We start from the raw sequence: 15,239 nt of genomic DNA on the forward strand, positions 1-15,239 counted from the left end.
TTCATTACAGGCAGCTGTTAGAATTGATACAATAGATAAAGTAATTGAAAAAAGTCTTTATTTCTGGGGAACAATCTGAAAACAACTGAAGTGTAAAAAGTGTTTGGAAGGTGAACAACCCCTTTAAGCCTGGCAGCTCAGTAATTCAGGTTCAGATTCTGAACTGTTACAATTTTGCAACATTTAGTTGATCCATTTCTCAGCAGCATCTCTGGAGTATTAGCAACTATTGTATCAATTCTAACAGCTGCCTGTAATGAAACCCAGAGATTCTGCTCAGCAGGGACAAAGATAAGAAATGTATCAAATAAATGTACCAATTCAAAACAGTTTACAGTGACCCCCCCCCCCCTCCCCATCCTTCTTTAGAAAGACAAAAGAAAGTGGAAATTTTACATTTCAATATAAGAAAAATGGTCACACATAGAAAGTAACTGGAAAAAGTATTTTTTTCTGGGGGACTATCTCAAACCACGAAAGTGAAAAAAGTGTGAACAGCCCCCCTACTAAAGCTTTTGCTGGGGGTGTATAATGAGTACATCCTACATGTGCCTAAACAATATCAGGTAAGGGGCCCAACAATGAGGCCTTTCCCCAGGGCCTATTTTATTTGCTATGCAAATAGTTCCCCAACCCTCCCTTCCATTATCTACTGTACCTGTGTAAGTGTCTGCCACCAATTAAGGCCCGGGGCCGTGTGTATTTGTATAACAGGAACTATAAACACATTTGTATAACAGAGAACAAAACACTAGGATAAAGCCAGACTGTCTCTTTATTGATAAAGGTACAGGGGTTGTCTCTGTCTACACCAGGACTAGATTAGCACTTTTATTACAAGAACAAAGTAAGTAGCTCGGAGGCAACAAGGGGAAACAGCTTACAGTACATAATTACCTGGTTACACTCATTAAATTAATTGTATAACCCCCATAAAGAAACACCAACCTTATCAGCTGTGCTCTTATCTATATTTCACATTGCATATACCCATATAATATACACACATACGGTATATACTTTATATAAACTGTCTACATACATACATATAGCAGCATATATACAAACATATGTGCAATCCAATATGACTGTAAGCTCTATAGGTCAGAGACCTGTCTCCTTGAATATGCCACGCTAAGGGGATTCTAGCCACTAAAAAAGTGTTCTAAGCAAGTTTGCACTATTCATTTATTGCACTATTAGGCTTAGTTCACACGAGGAGATTCGGGGAGATTTTGTCGCCTGGCGACTAATCGCCACGTCTTCTGAGTGACAATCTCCCCAAACTGCCTCAGCGTGTTTTCCCATAGGCTATAATGAAAAGTCGCCTGCGCTAATGCACACGCGGCTAAGCGTTTTCCATAGTCGCCCAAAGTTGCCTCACGGAGGCAACTTCAATCGACTATGGAAACCGCTTTGCCGTGTGAAAAGCTGCTTTGATGTAGATATATATATAGTGAATAAAGTACCCCCTGTTGCAAAATATGAGGATATTAACTTATGATATCCTTATAATTTACAAGAGGGGGTACTTTATTCACTATATATATATCTACATCAAAGCAGCTTTTCAGCTTTAAACTAACATTAAGGGGCCGATTCACAAAGGGTCGAATATCAAGGGTTAATTAACCCTCGATATTCGACTGGGAATTAAAATCCTTCGACTTCGAATATCGAAGTCGTAGGATTTTAGCGCAAATAGTGCGATCGAACGATCGAAGGATTATTTCTTCGATCGAATGATAAAATCCTTCTAAACAAACGCTTTGAAGGATTTTAATCCAACAATCGAAGGAATATCATTCGATCAAAAAAACTTAGGCAAGCCTATGGGGACCTTCCCCATAGGCTAACATTGAGTTCGGTATCTTTTAGATGGCGAACTAGGGGGTCAAAGTTTTTTCTTAAATAGACAGTACTTCGACTATCGAATGGTCGAATAGTCGAACGATTTTTAGTTCGAATAGTTCGATTCGAAGTCGTAGTCGAAGGTCGTAGTAGCCCATTCGATGGTCGAAGTGGCCCAAAAAACACTTCGAAATTCGAAGTTTTTTTACTTCGAATCCTTCACTCGAAGTTAGTGAATCGGCCCCCAAGTATGATGTGGAAAGTGATAAACAAACAATTTGCAATTGGGTTTCATTTTTGATTATTTGTGGCTTTTGAGTTATTTAGCTTTTTAGTGAGCAGCTCTCCAGTTTCAGAAATCCTGTTGCTAGAGTCCAGATTACCCTAGCAACCATGCGTTGATTTGGAGACTGGAATTTGAATAGGAGAGGCCTGACTAGAGAGATGAGTAATAAAAAGTAGCAATAAGAATAAATGTTTTTAGATGGGGTCAGTGACACCTATTTGAGAGCCGGAAAGTGTCAGAAGAAGACAGCAAATAATTCAAAAGATATAAAAAATAAATAAGGAAGGCCAGTTAAAAAGCTGTTTATAACTGGCTGTTCTAACTAAAAGTTAACTTATAGGTGAACACCCTTTCAATACATATGGTAAATCCATCTCCCCAGCATGTGTTGAATTAAACTCCCAGTCAGCTCTATTACCTATAGGGGTATTTTCTTACCGAAGGTCTCTTCCACATAACTCCTTGGGTTTTAGGGGAGCTGGGTCCCAGTTCATTGTAACCCAGTGCAGATGGGCATGCTGGGAATTCTTCATCTTTAAACAGAGTGCCAGATGCCAAGCATTGTGCCCTCAGCTGCTCAAAGTCTTGATTTAAATATTTCACTGGGTTCTTATTGGTACCGAGACCATCAGCTACAGCCCTGTTCTTGACCAACCGAGCAGCGACACCAGCCATGATACCTGAATCCCACAGCAGAGGGAGAGTCAGTTGTGCAGGAAGATGGGGAGGTTTAAATAAGGAAACACATGTGCAGGTGGGGAGGTTGTGAGTGTATTGTGCCTATGGGAGGGGACACCAAATCTGTCAGCTTATTTATTCTAAAGCAAATATGTACAGTAGGCAATGAACTATACAAGGGAATCAGAAAAGAAAGGCAAATCCATTCACTGATTAGAGTTTTACACACCCTGTGCCGTTATTGTTTTTTATACATTTGCTCAGCTATTGTACTGATCATAAGCAATTGGCATTGGGCTCTTCTATTACTGGCTGCACTGCTGTTTCATATATGAAGTTGGTATGATATTGTTACTCTATTATTACCATGAACTGGAGAATTAGATTTCTGGAATAGATCTGTGCTGGCCCTACAGGAAGGCTGCTTCAGGCAAAGGTCTCTGTTCTACTTTGTATGATTAATATATAGATGAGCTCCCCAACAGATCAACTGGAATAAGGGAAGAGCTGCTACAGACATATTGGGGTCTGGGTATAATACTCTGACTTTGGGTACATGCCCTTACTGCCCTACCCTAAAAGCAACCCTGATGATGGTATCCAATGCGAAGAACAATGCTGCCATATTAGTTGTGGCCCCTGTGCCTTCTCTGTGGATAGATTGGGTTCCAATTTACTGGTGGCTCGTAAAAAGTGATGCCGTAAACACAAGAATTTTGGTGCTGCATTTATGTTACCCCTTTTCTTTCACTGGACTAATCATCTTGTTCCTTTTTAATGGAAGAAGTAACAAAGTCATGGTGGGGGGGGGTGCTAAAAGGAGCTGAAACTACCCTACTTCACATTAAATACAGTAGAAGGTTTCCTACAACAGAAGGGATTTACTTACTTTGTGCTATTCACATAGGGGCCTATTTATCAAGCTGTGCTAAAAGAAAGCAGGGGTTTTCTAGGCATTTGGTTAAATTCTAAAATAGAATAAGGCTAGAAATGCTGTATTTTGTATACTCAACATAAACATGAACTTACTGCACCACAAGCCTAATCAAACAAATGATTTATGCTTTCAAAGTTGGCCACAGGGGGTCACCATCTTGTAACTTTGTTAAACATCTTTGCAAGACCAAGACTGTGCACATGCTCAGTGTGGTCTGGGCTGCTTACGGATCGTTATAAATCACAAAACGGCACAAGTCAAATAATATCTGCCAGAAGCCGATACAGCAAGACTGATTAATAATCAGAATATACAGACTCCCCTGGGTCCTGTGTTGTCATGTAATCTAATGTGGATTTTATAGTTTTTGTATTGTTTAATACAAACTTTCTCCAACTCTGCAGAACCAGTGGCTGCAGCAAAATAATCCTGATCTTTGTCCCTGCAGCTGGAGTTGGAAACAGTAAAGGGGATGTAAAGGCAAAAACAAAATCCAATACAAATCTCTACACAGTCGCTGACTGCTCTACAGGGAAACAAACAAAGCTGCTTGAGTCCTGCATGGCTGGGAAGAAAGGGGGGGCTCCCTTGCTGTTCATAAGTATGATTGTTTCCCTGCTCAGCAGTTAGGGACCGTCTGACAATTCCTATCCACAGCAGTAAATGAAGGGAGAATTTCACTGCATACAGTCAGGTTTCTTATAAAAACGGTACACATTTTTTAATTAAAGTATATTGGAGATACGTTTTATTTTTCATTAATGAAAATAAAAATGGGATTTTTTTTTTTTTGCCTTTACGTGCCCTTTATGGAAAATGCAACCTCGTGTATTTGGGCTTCAGATGAGAGATAGGTTGCAGGACAGGCCTTACCTTTGTGCGCACTAGGACACAAACTGCTGCTTAAAGGTAAACTGTATCCAGGTTACAGGAACAAAATTGTACTTTCCCTTCATTCTCTTATAATTGCAGAGTAAAATGTGTAAGATGAGTCTGCAGCCAGTGTTTTCTCTTAGATATATCCATGGTTGCACACATACAGGATACAGCACCAATGCCCCCAACAATTGTGGAGTGCACAACAAAGAATTTGGATGCACACAAATATGGGCTCATTTACAGCCGGGGGGAGAGGTAGAAAGCTCTTTGCTTCTTCCTGCAGCAGTTAATGAATGGCATCACCTAGCAGTCCTGGAACAGCTGTAATATGTGCTTCATTCAGGGTACATATGTCAGGTGCCCAGGGTTGCCACTATGAATCAAGGGCCCCAGCCCCTGCCTGACATACACTTCTCCAATCACATCAGTCCATTTGGACTGGGCCCCTGACCCGAATCCTGCCTGTTGTCTCTGTCTGTGACCCTGGGAGCCAGTAACACCTGAGGACTTGATCACATGTAGAGTTGGCTCCACTGCTCTCCGCTGTGATTATTATCAGCACATCTACAGGGCAATGCTGATTAAAGTAGCTCTGCTTTTTTCTTCCGCGACTTCGAAAAATGAATCCTGCCAAGTCTCCCCGAACTGACTCCCCCGCCTTCCCACCGCCTAGAATGTAAATTGCCGGGCGGGCAGGCAGGGGAGTCAGTTCGGGGAGATGAGTCGCCCGAAAATGAGGAGATTTGTAGCTTGGCGACTAATCTCCCTGAATCTGAGCGTGTGCCATGACCCTTCAGGACATGAGGGAGATTCATCAGATCCCTGTGGAGAGGTGCCGCCTAGGTAATTACGGCTGAGTGAATGCGCCACATCATCCACTTAATACCTGTCACTTCTGAGCTCCACTTGCTGCATTTTGGTTGGGAATGGGGCATGACAGTGTAGAAACCAATGCAGTTTGTAGCATGATTACTAATCAGCCCCCTAATCACAAATATCATTTTTATATGTAGCTAGCATCCTTGTTTTGGTCAGACAGTATTGGTGCACCCGAGATTTAATCACTAATACTCATTAGCAGCCAAACACACAGACAATGACACAACTTGGAGATAAATTGTATGTAGCAGTCTATTTGCTCATGTCCTGTTTCACATTAGCTGAGCTTATAACATTAGTTACTGGGCAGTGCCTACTTTGTGAGGATGAGATTAACATACTATAAGACAGTTTACTGAAAGAAAAAAGCAAGACCCCTAATATTGTTTTAAATTAGTTTACTTGCTAATTGCTCTCTCTGCTTCACTATGTTCAGTTGTGAATTTAGATATTTTTCCCCTTGAGCCACATTCAAATGTAAAAAAAGGTTGGAGAGCAACATAAGGGTGCAAAAGGTTCCTGGGGGTGCCAAATATGGGCTGTGATTGGCTATTGGTTGCTTTTATGTGGACTAGCAGCCTACAGGACATTTTGCCAGTACACATATTTTTTAAGCAATTAAACTTGCCTTCTAGTTAGGAATAGAGTAATAAGCACCCAATTTGAGGCCACTGGGACCATCATCCCCCCATGGCTTGGTGAGCAACATTTTGCCATATACTATAACTTCAATCCCACAGTCACAGTTCCTACCCAGAGACTATTATCCCCACTGTTACTATAGGCACCATCTCCCCCTACTATACCTGTTAACCCACAGCCACTTCCCAGAGACTATTATCCACTGTTACTATAGACACCATCTCTCCCTACTATACCTGCTATCCCACAGTCACACTCCCTTCCCAGAGACTATTATCCACTGTTACTTTAGACACCATCTCTCCCTACTATACCTGCTATCCCACAGTCACATTCCCTTCCCAGAGACTATTATCCCACTGTTTCTATAGTCACCATCTCTCCCTACTATACCTGCTATCCCACAGTCACATTCCCTTCCCAGAGACTATTATCCACTGTTACTATAGGCACCATCTCTCCCTACTATACCTGCTATCCCACAGTCACACTCCCTTCCCAGAGACTATTATCCCACTGTTACTATAGGCACCATCTCTCCCTACTATACCTGCTATCCCACAGTCACACTCCCTTCCCAGGCTGCTTGGGCCTCTGTGTACCTAAAACGCCAGGGCCTATTTTGATTCCCAGTCCAGACCTGCTCCCTACTACACCTGCTATCCCACAGTCACAGTCATTTCCCAGAGACTATTATCCCACTGTTACTATAGGCACCATCTCTCCCTACTATACCTGCTATCCCACAGTCACACTCCCTTTCCAGAGACTATTATCCCACTGTTACTATAGGCACCATCTCTCCCTACTATACCTGCTATCCCACAGTCACACTCCTTCCCAGAGACTATTATCCCACTGTTACTATAGGCACCATCTCTCCCTACTATACCTGCTATCCCACAGCCACACTCCCTTCCCAGAGACTATTATCCCACTGCTACTATAGACACCATCTCTCCATGTGACTACGTTTCTCCATGCAATTCCTACATACAGCTAATATATGCTTATTCCACCTCTGCTTAGACACCCAAATAAATCAGTTGTTCATTATGCAGAGTTTGGTGCTATATTTTCTTACCGTAGGTCTCTTCCATATGACCCCACTGGTTTTGTATGAGCCGGGTCTTAGTTCATTGTAACCCAGTGCAGATGGGCATGCTGGGAATTCTTCATCTTTATACAGAGTACCAGATGCCAAGCATTGTGCCCTCAGCTTCTCAAAGTCTTGATCCAAATATTTTTCTGGGTTCCTCTTCGTTCCACCACCATCAGCCAATGTCCTGTCCTTGGCTATCACAGCAGCACTTCTCGACATGATGGGCCTTTTGGTGTCCCAGACTTTGCAGAGTCAGATTAGATGCACAGGGAAAGGTGAGAGGTTTAAATATACAAGTGCAGATGAGGAGGTTGGGAGTTTCAAGGGGAGGGGACACTGAATCTGTCACTTTAACCATTTAAAGTAAATATGTACAGTAGACAATGAACTCTACAAGGGGGAGTCAGATGGGAGGCCTAACCAGTTCCCTGCTATCAATTTACACACCAAAGGGCTGAGTGTATCAGGGCTTTACACAAATGCACACTCACCTGATCCCTCAGAGAAATACAGACACGTCACATACTTTTCTTTTTTCCAACCTACTTTGCTCTTACTGGCACAACAAGCAAATAAAAACACCATCAGTAGTGTCTAAAAATTTGTTGTGTTTTTTTAACAAATCACTACACTATTATTTTTGATGTTAGATACAAGGTTACTCCAGGATAGCTATGCTTATCCTGAGTACAAGGGGATCTAAACCTAAACTAATGTCAACTTAAAGGGATTCTGTCGTGATTTTTATGATGTCGTGTTTATTTCTAAATTACGCTGTTTACACTGCAAATAATTCACTCTACAATATAAAATTTCATTCCTGAACCAGCAAGTGTATTTTTTTTAGTTGTAATATTGGTGTGTAGGTGCATCTCAGGTCATTTTGCCTGGTCATGTGATTTCAGAAAGAGCCAGCACTTTAGGATGGAACTGCTTTCTGGCAGGCTGTTGTTTCTCCTACTCAATGTAACTGAATGTGTCTCAGTGGGACCTGGATTTTACATTGAGTGTTGTTCTCAGATCTACCAGGCAGCTGTTATCTTGTGTTAGGGAGCTGCTATCTGGTTACCTTCCCATTGTTCTGTTCAACCCCTCCAAATGAAACCCAGCATCCATACACACACCCCTCCATACTTTCACATACATTATATATACCCATATCTATACTAACTATGGAGTTTAGTATCACAATAGCCTTTGATATTATGTCTGTCCAAGAAATCATCCAAGCCACATGTATGGCCACCTTTACTCTGATGCTCCTCTGAGCACTTATGCAGTATATATTCATTCTCTATTTTTAGTGGTTCTGAGATGCTACCAGGGGGAAAATAATAGAAGGTGCAAAGTCTGTCCAGGTGTAGAAGCCCATAGCAACCAGTTGGCTGTTTGCTAGGCCTAGAGCATCTTTCCACTTTTATTACATTGTGCCCTATGACTGTCAATACCTGGTTTTCGGATCAGCAGCCCCCTGTATATGTAGACACTGCTACCCTTGCCTTGGAGCGGAATTTAACTTCAGTGAATTGGCTGATACTTTGACCTTTCACCTGTGTCCATATCAGGAGTTACACGTTGCTCCTCAAGACAACCAGGGTCATTGGCCAATACGATCAAAGGGCTCAGAGGTGTTAGATTTCAAACCTGCTTATCAAACACTGTAATCAGGGGCAATTTTAGTAACCCAATCAGGTTTCTGCTTTCCAACAGCACACGGGGACAGCTGCCAACTGATTGGTTGCTATGGGTTACTAGATGCAGAGAAAATGTTGCACCTCAGTCAGCGGAATGTCTGTGACCCGTGAGAGCCATATTGTCATATCCTGCCTACTGAGCTTGCTGTCATGCTTTTTGGTAAAAAAAAATGTGCTGAAATGATGCACAGAGAGAACAAACCCTCTGTCTGACTCAGGTGATTGCTTTGCATGAATACGGTTCCTATGCAAAATCCTTATCAACGCACAATGCTCATTTCATAGACGTACCTAAAGAGACATTAACTTCAATGTGTAGATCCACGTGGTTCTACAGAGCAGAATAATCCTAAACTGATATTTACTGTTATGGGAAAATAAAGTGAAAATAAACCCAATTAGAAATTATTTATTTGCTCTTATACTAACATAGTTACATAGTTAAATTGGGTTGAAAAAAGACAAAGTCCATCAAGTTCAACCCCTCCAAATGAAAACCCAGCATCCATACACACACCCCTCCCTACTTTTAATTAAATTCTATATACCCATACCTATACTAACTATAGAGTTTAGTATCACAATAGCCTTTGATATTATGTCTGTCCATAAAATCATCCAAGTGATTCTTATAGTCATTAACTGAATCAGCATCACAACATCACCAGGCAGTGCATTCCACAACCTCACTGTCCTGACTGTGAAGAACTCCCTACGTTGCTTCAAATGAAAGTTCTTTTCTTCTAGTCTAAAGGGGAGGCCTCTGGTACGGTGATCCACTTTATGGGTAAAAAGGTCCCCTGCTATTTGTCTATAATGTCCTCTAATGTACTTGTAAAGTGTAATCATGTCCCCTCACAAGCGCCTTTTTTCCAGAGAAAACAACCCCAACCTTGACAGTCTCCCCTCATAATTTAACTCTTCCCTCCCTCTAACCAGTTTAGTTGCACTTAGTCTCTGCACTCTCTCCAGCTCATTTATATCCCTCTTAAGGACTGGAGTCCAAAACTGCCCCCATACTCCAGATGAGGCCTTACCAGGGACCTATAAAGAGACATAATTATGTTTTCATCCCTTGAGTTAATGCCCTTTTTTATGCAAGACAGAACTTTATTTGCTTTAGTAGCCACAGAATGACACTGCCCAGAATTAGACAACGTGTGATCTACAAGACCCCTAGATCCTTCTCATTTAAGGAAACTCCCAACACACTGCCATTTAGTGTATAACTTGCATTTATATTATTTTTGCCAAAGTGCATAATCTGCATTTATCAACATTGAACCTCATTTTCCAGTTTGCTGCCCAGTTTTCCAATTTAGACAAATTACTCTGCAAAGTGGCAGCATCCTGCATGGAACCTATAGTTCTGCACAATTTAGTATCATCTGCAGAAATAGAAACAGTACTTTCAATGCCCACCTCCAGGTCATTAATAAACAAGTTAAAAAGCAAGGGACCTAGTACAGAGATAAAGTCAAATTATTGGAATAAACAGCTTCAAAGCAGTATTTTCAAACTGCATGTGTTTTATTAGCAGTGCAACACACTACATGTTTTGGGTGAAACCCTTTTTCAAGACCTAGTACAGAGCCCTGCGGTACTCCACTAACAACACTGGTCCAATTAAAAAATGTTCCATTTACCACCACTCTTTGTAGTCTATCTTTTAGCCAGTTCTCTATCCAGGTACAAATACTATGTTCCAGGCCAACATTCCTTAATTTAACCAGTAACCTTTTGTGTGGCACTGTATCAAATGCTTTAGCAAAGTCTAAGTAAATCACATCCACTGCCATCCCAGAATCGAGGTCTCTGCTTACCTTCTCATAAAAAGAAATTAAAGTGGACCTGTCACCCAGACACAAAAATCTGTATAATAAAAGTCCTTTTCAAATTAAACATGAAATCCAATTTCTATTTTTTATTAAAGAATTCATAGCTGTTGTAAACTCATTTAAAAATCTCAGCTGTCAATAAAATATTGTCTGCCCCTCCTCTATGCCACGGGCATAGAGGCGGGGCAGACAATTACTTTCACTTTCCATTCAGCACTTCCTAGATGTCACTGCTCCCCACACATTCCCCCGTTCTCTTTACCATTTAATTGTGTAGCCAGTGCATGGGAATGGACATCTGGTCCCTCTTTCTGGTGCACAAACAAGATTCTGAGATGATGCAAGGCTTGCCTTAATAACAGTGTGCACAAAATGGCTGCTGCCTGTTTGCTATCATTTTGAATTCCCAGACTGAAGGAAACAAGATTCAGATAATTTATATAGTGTAATTTAAGTTAATTTTGCTTGACTAATGTGATAAAATAGGATTTTTAATAATTTTTTTGGGTGACGGGTCCCCTTTAAGTTAGTCTGGCAAGATCTATTACGCATAAAACCATGCTGGCACAAACTCATAGTATTATGATTTGCTTTGAAGTCCAGTATCTTATCCTTTATTAACCCTTCAAAAAGCTTTCCTACCACTGACGTCAGACTAACCGGCCTATAGTTTTGAGGCTGAGAACGGGATCCTTTTTTGAATAGAGGCACCACATTAGCAATTCTCCAGTCTCTCGGCACTATGCCAGACCCAATGAATCCTGAAAAATTAAGTAAAGAGGTTTGGCAATCACAGAGCTAAGCTCGCTAATTACCCTGGGATGAATACCATCTGGCCCCGGACCTTTGTTAATCTTAACATGTTCTAGTCTCTTTTGAATTTCTTCATGTGTGAACCATGCATCATTAGTTGTTTTACTAGAATTGGGACTGTTAAGAAGGAAAACTTCACTTACTGGTTCCTCATTTGTGTAGACAGATGAAAAATATGGGTTCAGAATCTGCGCTTTTATTTTGTTTTCATCAACCAGCTGACCCCCCTCTGATAGTAAGGGTCCCACCCCTTCCTGCTTCATTTTTTTACTATTAACATATTTAAAAAATAATTTTGGATTTTTTTTACTGCTTGCTGCATTATCCTTTTCTATAGCAATTTTAGCTTGCCTTATAGCTTCTTTGCATGATTTATTGGCCTCCTTGTACCTTATAAATGTTTCGGCTGTACCAGCTAACTTGAAAGCCTTAAAAGCACGTCATTTCTTACCCACCTCAACACCAACGCTTCTATTGAACCAAAAAGGTTTTGCTTTGCAACGATGTTCCTTGCTTACAAGTGGAATATACTGACAAATATATTTATTAAGCAGCATTTTAAAGACTTCCCATTTTTGTTCTGTGTTTAACCCTGTGAAAAGCATTTCCCGCTTAATATGTTGCAGAGATGCCCTTATACTGTCAAAGTTTGCACGTCTGAAATTTAGTGTTTTAGTTACTCCCTTATAGAATTGCTTCTGCAAAAGAATCTCAAAGGAGACCATGTTATGATCACTATTCCCTAAATGCCCCTCACCCACACAAATGTTAGACATGAGTTCAGTATTATTAGTTATTACAAGGTCCAAAAGAGAGTTATTCCTAGTAGGTTCTTGAACGAGCTGGAATAAAAAGTTGTCATTCAGCATATTTACAAACCTACTAGCTTTTTCTGTTTTAGCAACCCCATTACCCCAGTCAATGTCTGGATAATTGAAGTCACCCATAGCAACAACTTGACTCAGCTGTGAAGCCGCTTGTATCTGCAAGAGTAGCTGGGCTTCATACTCGACACTTATACGAGGTAGTTTATAGCATACACCAATGATATGTCACATGTTTCATCCCACCAGGTCTCAGTGATACCAATTACATCATAATTACGACACACAGGATGTATTGTAATAACCCTCAGACCAGATATTACCCTATTGATAAGCTGTGCCATGCGGATATCTCTCTGAGTTCATATTTGTGTAACAAGCAACATTTAAATCCTGCTCCTCAGGTTCTGGTAAAATAACAAGGAACAGGAAATACTAGTGAGAGTGGCTAGAAATTAGCTGGAAATGGAAAACAGAGATATTTGCTTCATAGTAATGACTTAGGATAGCCATACACGCAGGCCCGGATTTGTGGAAAGGCCACCTAGGCCCGGGCAGCATGCCGCCCCCCAACCACACCCACATTGATTCAAAAATACTGGATATGCGCTGGAGATACAATCATTTTTTAAATTTCCTGTGAGCAATTCCCATTGCTCCAGTCCAGATGATGAAAATTGACATAAATAAAGGGGAGGGGACAGGGGCGATGAAAGGCAGTGGGCCTAGGGGCGCCCAATATGTAAATCCGGCCCTGCATACACGGTCAGATTAAAGTTGCCAATATCAGTCAAGACCAATTCAGCATGGGGCGTTCCGACAGGTCTCCCCGCTCAATATCAGGCCAAAAATCGGGCAGATATTGATCAGACAGGTTTTATTTTTTTTGGTCATCGAGGACCACATCGGCTAGTTGATGCAGTCCTCGTCCCATTGGCACCCATTTCCTTAATTGTGATGCAATCATATGGCCAAACAATTGGATTAACCCGATATTGCCCTGCCTTTGGTGGGCATATCAAGTTACGATCCACTCGTTTGGCCACCTTTACACTTTTCATTGGCTGCAATAAGGAATGAATCCCCAGAACACCCCTTGCCTCTTCCACTTCTGTGCTGAATAAGGAGGACCAGCACCCTCCCAATACTATTAGAAAGTACAATATTGATACAACAGAGAATATGCATGAAGGATCAAGCCCTGCATGTTTATTATGTGATTTTACAATGGGCTCATGTGTAGGGCATTATATTAACTCTCACATCCCCAGACGTGTATTTGAAAAACCGGTAACTTCAAGCATTTGCACCATTTATAATAAAGACCTTCACACAACTTTAAATTACCAGCCATATGCAAATTGACCTAAGCGCAAGATCACTAGAGAATTTTCACTAGGCACAAATGAACACTAGCGCATCTTCACTATGAATTGCTCACACAGCCAAAGAAACGCTAGTAGACAGCATTCGACGACCGGGACTTCACATATTAGTAAATTGCCGTATTCGTAGCGCATTTACGCCTGGCGAAGTTGTGCAAGGTATGGCAAAGCGATCGCTGCCAACAATTCGCCCTTTAGTGAATCTACACAAAAAGTGTTCCAAAGTAATTAAAATATAATGTACTGTTGCTCTGCACTGGTGTGTTTGCTTCAGAAATACTACTATAGTTTACATAAACAAGCTGCCATGTAGCCATAGTATTATTTTCTTTAGTATTATTTTCTTTAACAATTTCTTTAACGCTTGAATTTTTTTGGTGTTACTGTTCCTGTAAGGGCTCTGTTACATTTTGGCTGGAAGTGTAATGCTTCAGTGTAACTGTGTGGGTTATTTAATTCTACTGTGGCCCCTGTACTGTCCATGTCCATGCTGATAATAACCCCTGGAACCCATTATTGTGTGAAGGAAGCCTGGGGTATACTTTTTTGTAGCACAACATGGAATATAGAATTATAATACAGGTATAGGATCCGTTATCCAGAAACCTGTTATCCAGAAAGCTCTGAATTACGGGAAGGTCATCTTCCATAAACTCAATTTTAATCAAATAATTCTGAATTTTAAAAATATTTTGTTTTTCTCTGCAATAAAAAACAGTAGCTTGTACTTGATCCCAACTAAGATATAATTAATCCTTATTATTGTAAAAACAATCCTATTCGGTTTATTTAATGGTTAAATGGTTTTTAGCACAGAGAGTATGAAGATCCAAATTACGGAAAGACTCCTTAAACAGATCCCGAGAATTCTGGATAACAGGTCCCATGCCTGTATATGAAACAAATAGTCGTCATTAATGTAGCTTATGCCTTGAGATCTGTTGGACAGTTCATTTGGTGGGGGTTGGTGTTTTCTCCTTCTGGATGGAGATTAGGAATGACTCAATTTAAGAAGAACTTGTTATAAGAGTGTGCATGTTGTAGAGTAGCCAAGTCTGGACTTGGAATCAAAATAGACCCTGGCATTTCAAGTACATAGAGGCCCAAACAGCTCCTTACCAGCCCACTAAATAGTGTCTGTCTATGGCTTCTTACAGCAGCCCCTCTAACATTTGCCAGAACCCACTGATTGCCAGTCTGGGCCTGAGAGTAGCCCATTCCCCCTATTCTGCGAATGATCATGGAGGTTCAGAATCCTTCTGTCAGTTGCAGTTTCACTTCCAAATAAAGATATTTCCCAACAACAATAGCATAACTTGCAGCCAAAAATTGTGTTTTGATTTACAATACCTTAAGGGCAGAGACACGTGCTGCAATTTCAGGAGATTAGTCACCCAGCGACAAATCGCTTCTTCTTCGGGCGACTAATTT

The 15,239-nt window shown here is 41.0% G+C and overlaps 1 protein-coding gene across 3 annotated transcripts in view; it reads right to left on the reverse strand.

Moving 5' to 3' along the window:
* capn8.1.L (calpain 8 gene 1 L homeolog) overlaps nt 1–7,513 on the reverse strand; it is a 40,567-nt gene extending 33,054 nt beyond the window's left edge. For 2 of the 3 annotated variants that reach the window (XM_018261722.2, XM_018261720.2), the window contains exons 1-2: nt 7,237–7,399; nt 2,576–2,817 (exon numbers count right to left, since the gene is read on the reverse strand). In XM_018261722.2, the coding sequence (XP_018117211.1) occupies nt 2,576–2,817; nt 7,237–7,252 (258 nt within the window). In that variant the 5' untranslated portion in view covers nt 7,253–7,399. 3 annotated transcript variants of the gene reach the window in all.
* Nucleotides 7,514–15,239: the final 7,726 nt, after the last annotated feature.

This window comes from Xenopus laevis, chromosome 5L (genome assembly GCF_017654675.1).
Source record: "Xenopus laevis strain J_2021 chromosome 5L, Xenopus_laevis_v10.1, whole genome shotgun sequence".
NCBI classification, from domain to species: domain Eukaryota; kingdom Metazoa; phylum Chordata; class Amphibia; order Anura; family Pipidae; genus Xenopus; species Xenopus laevis.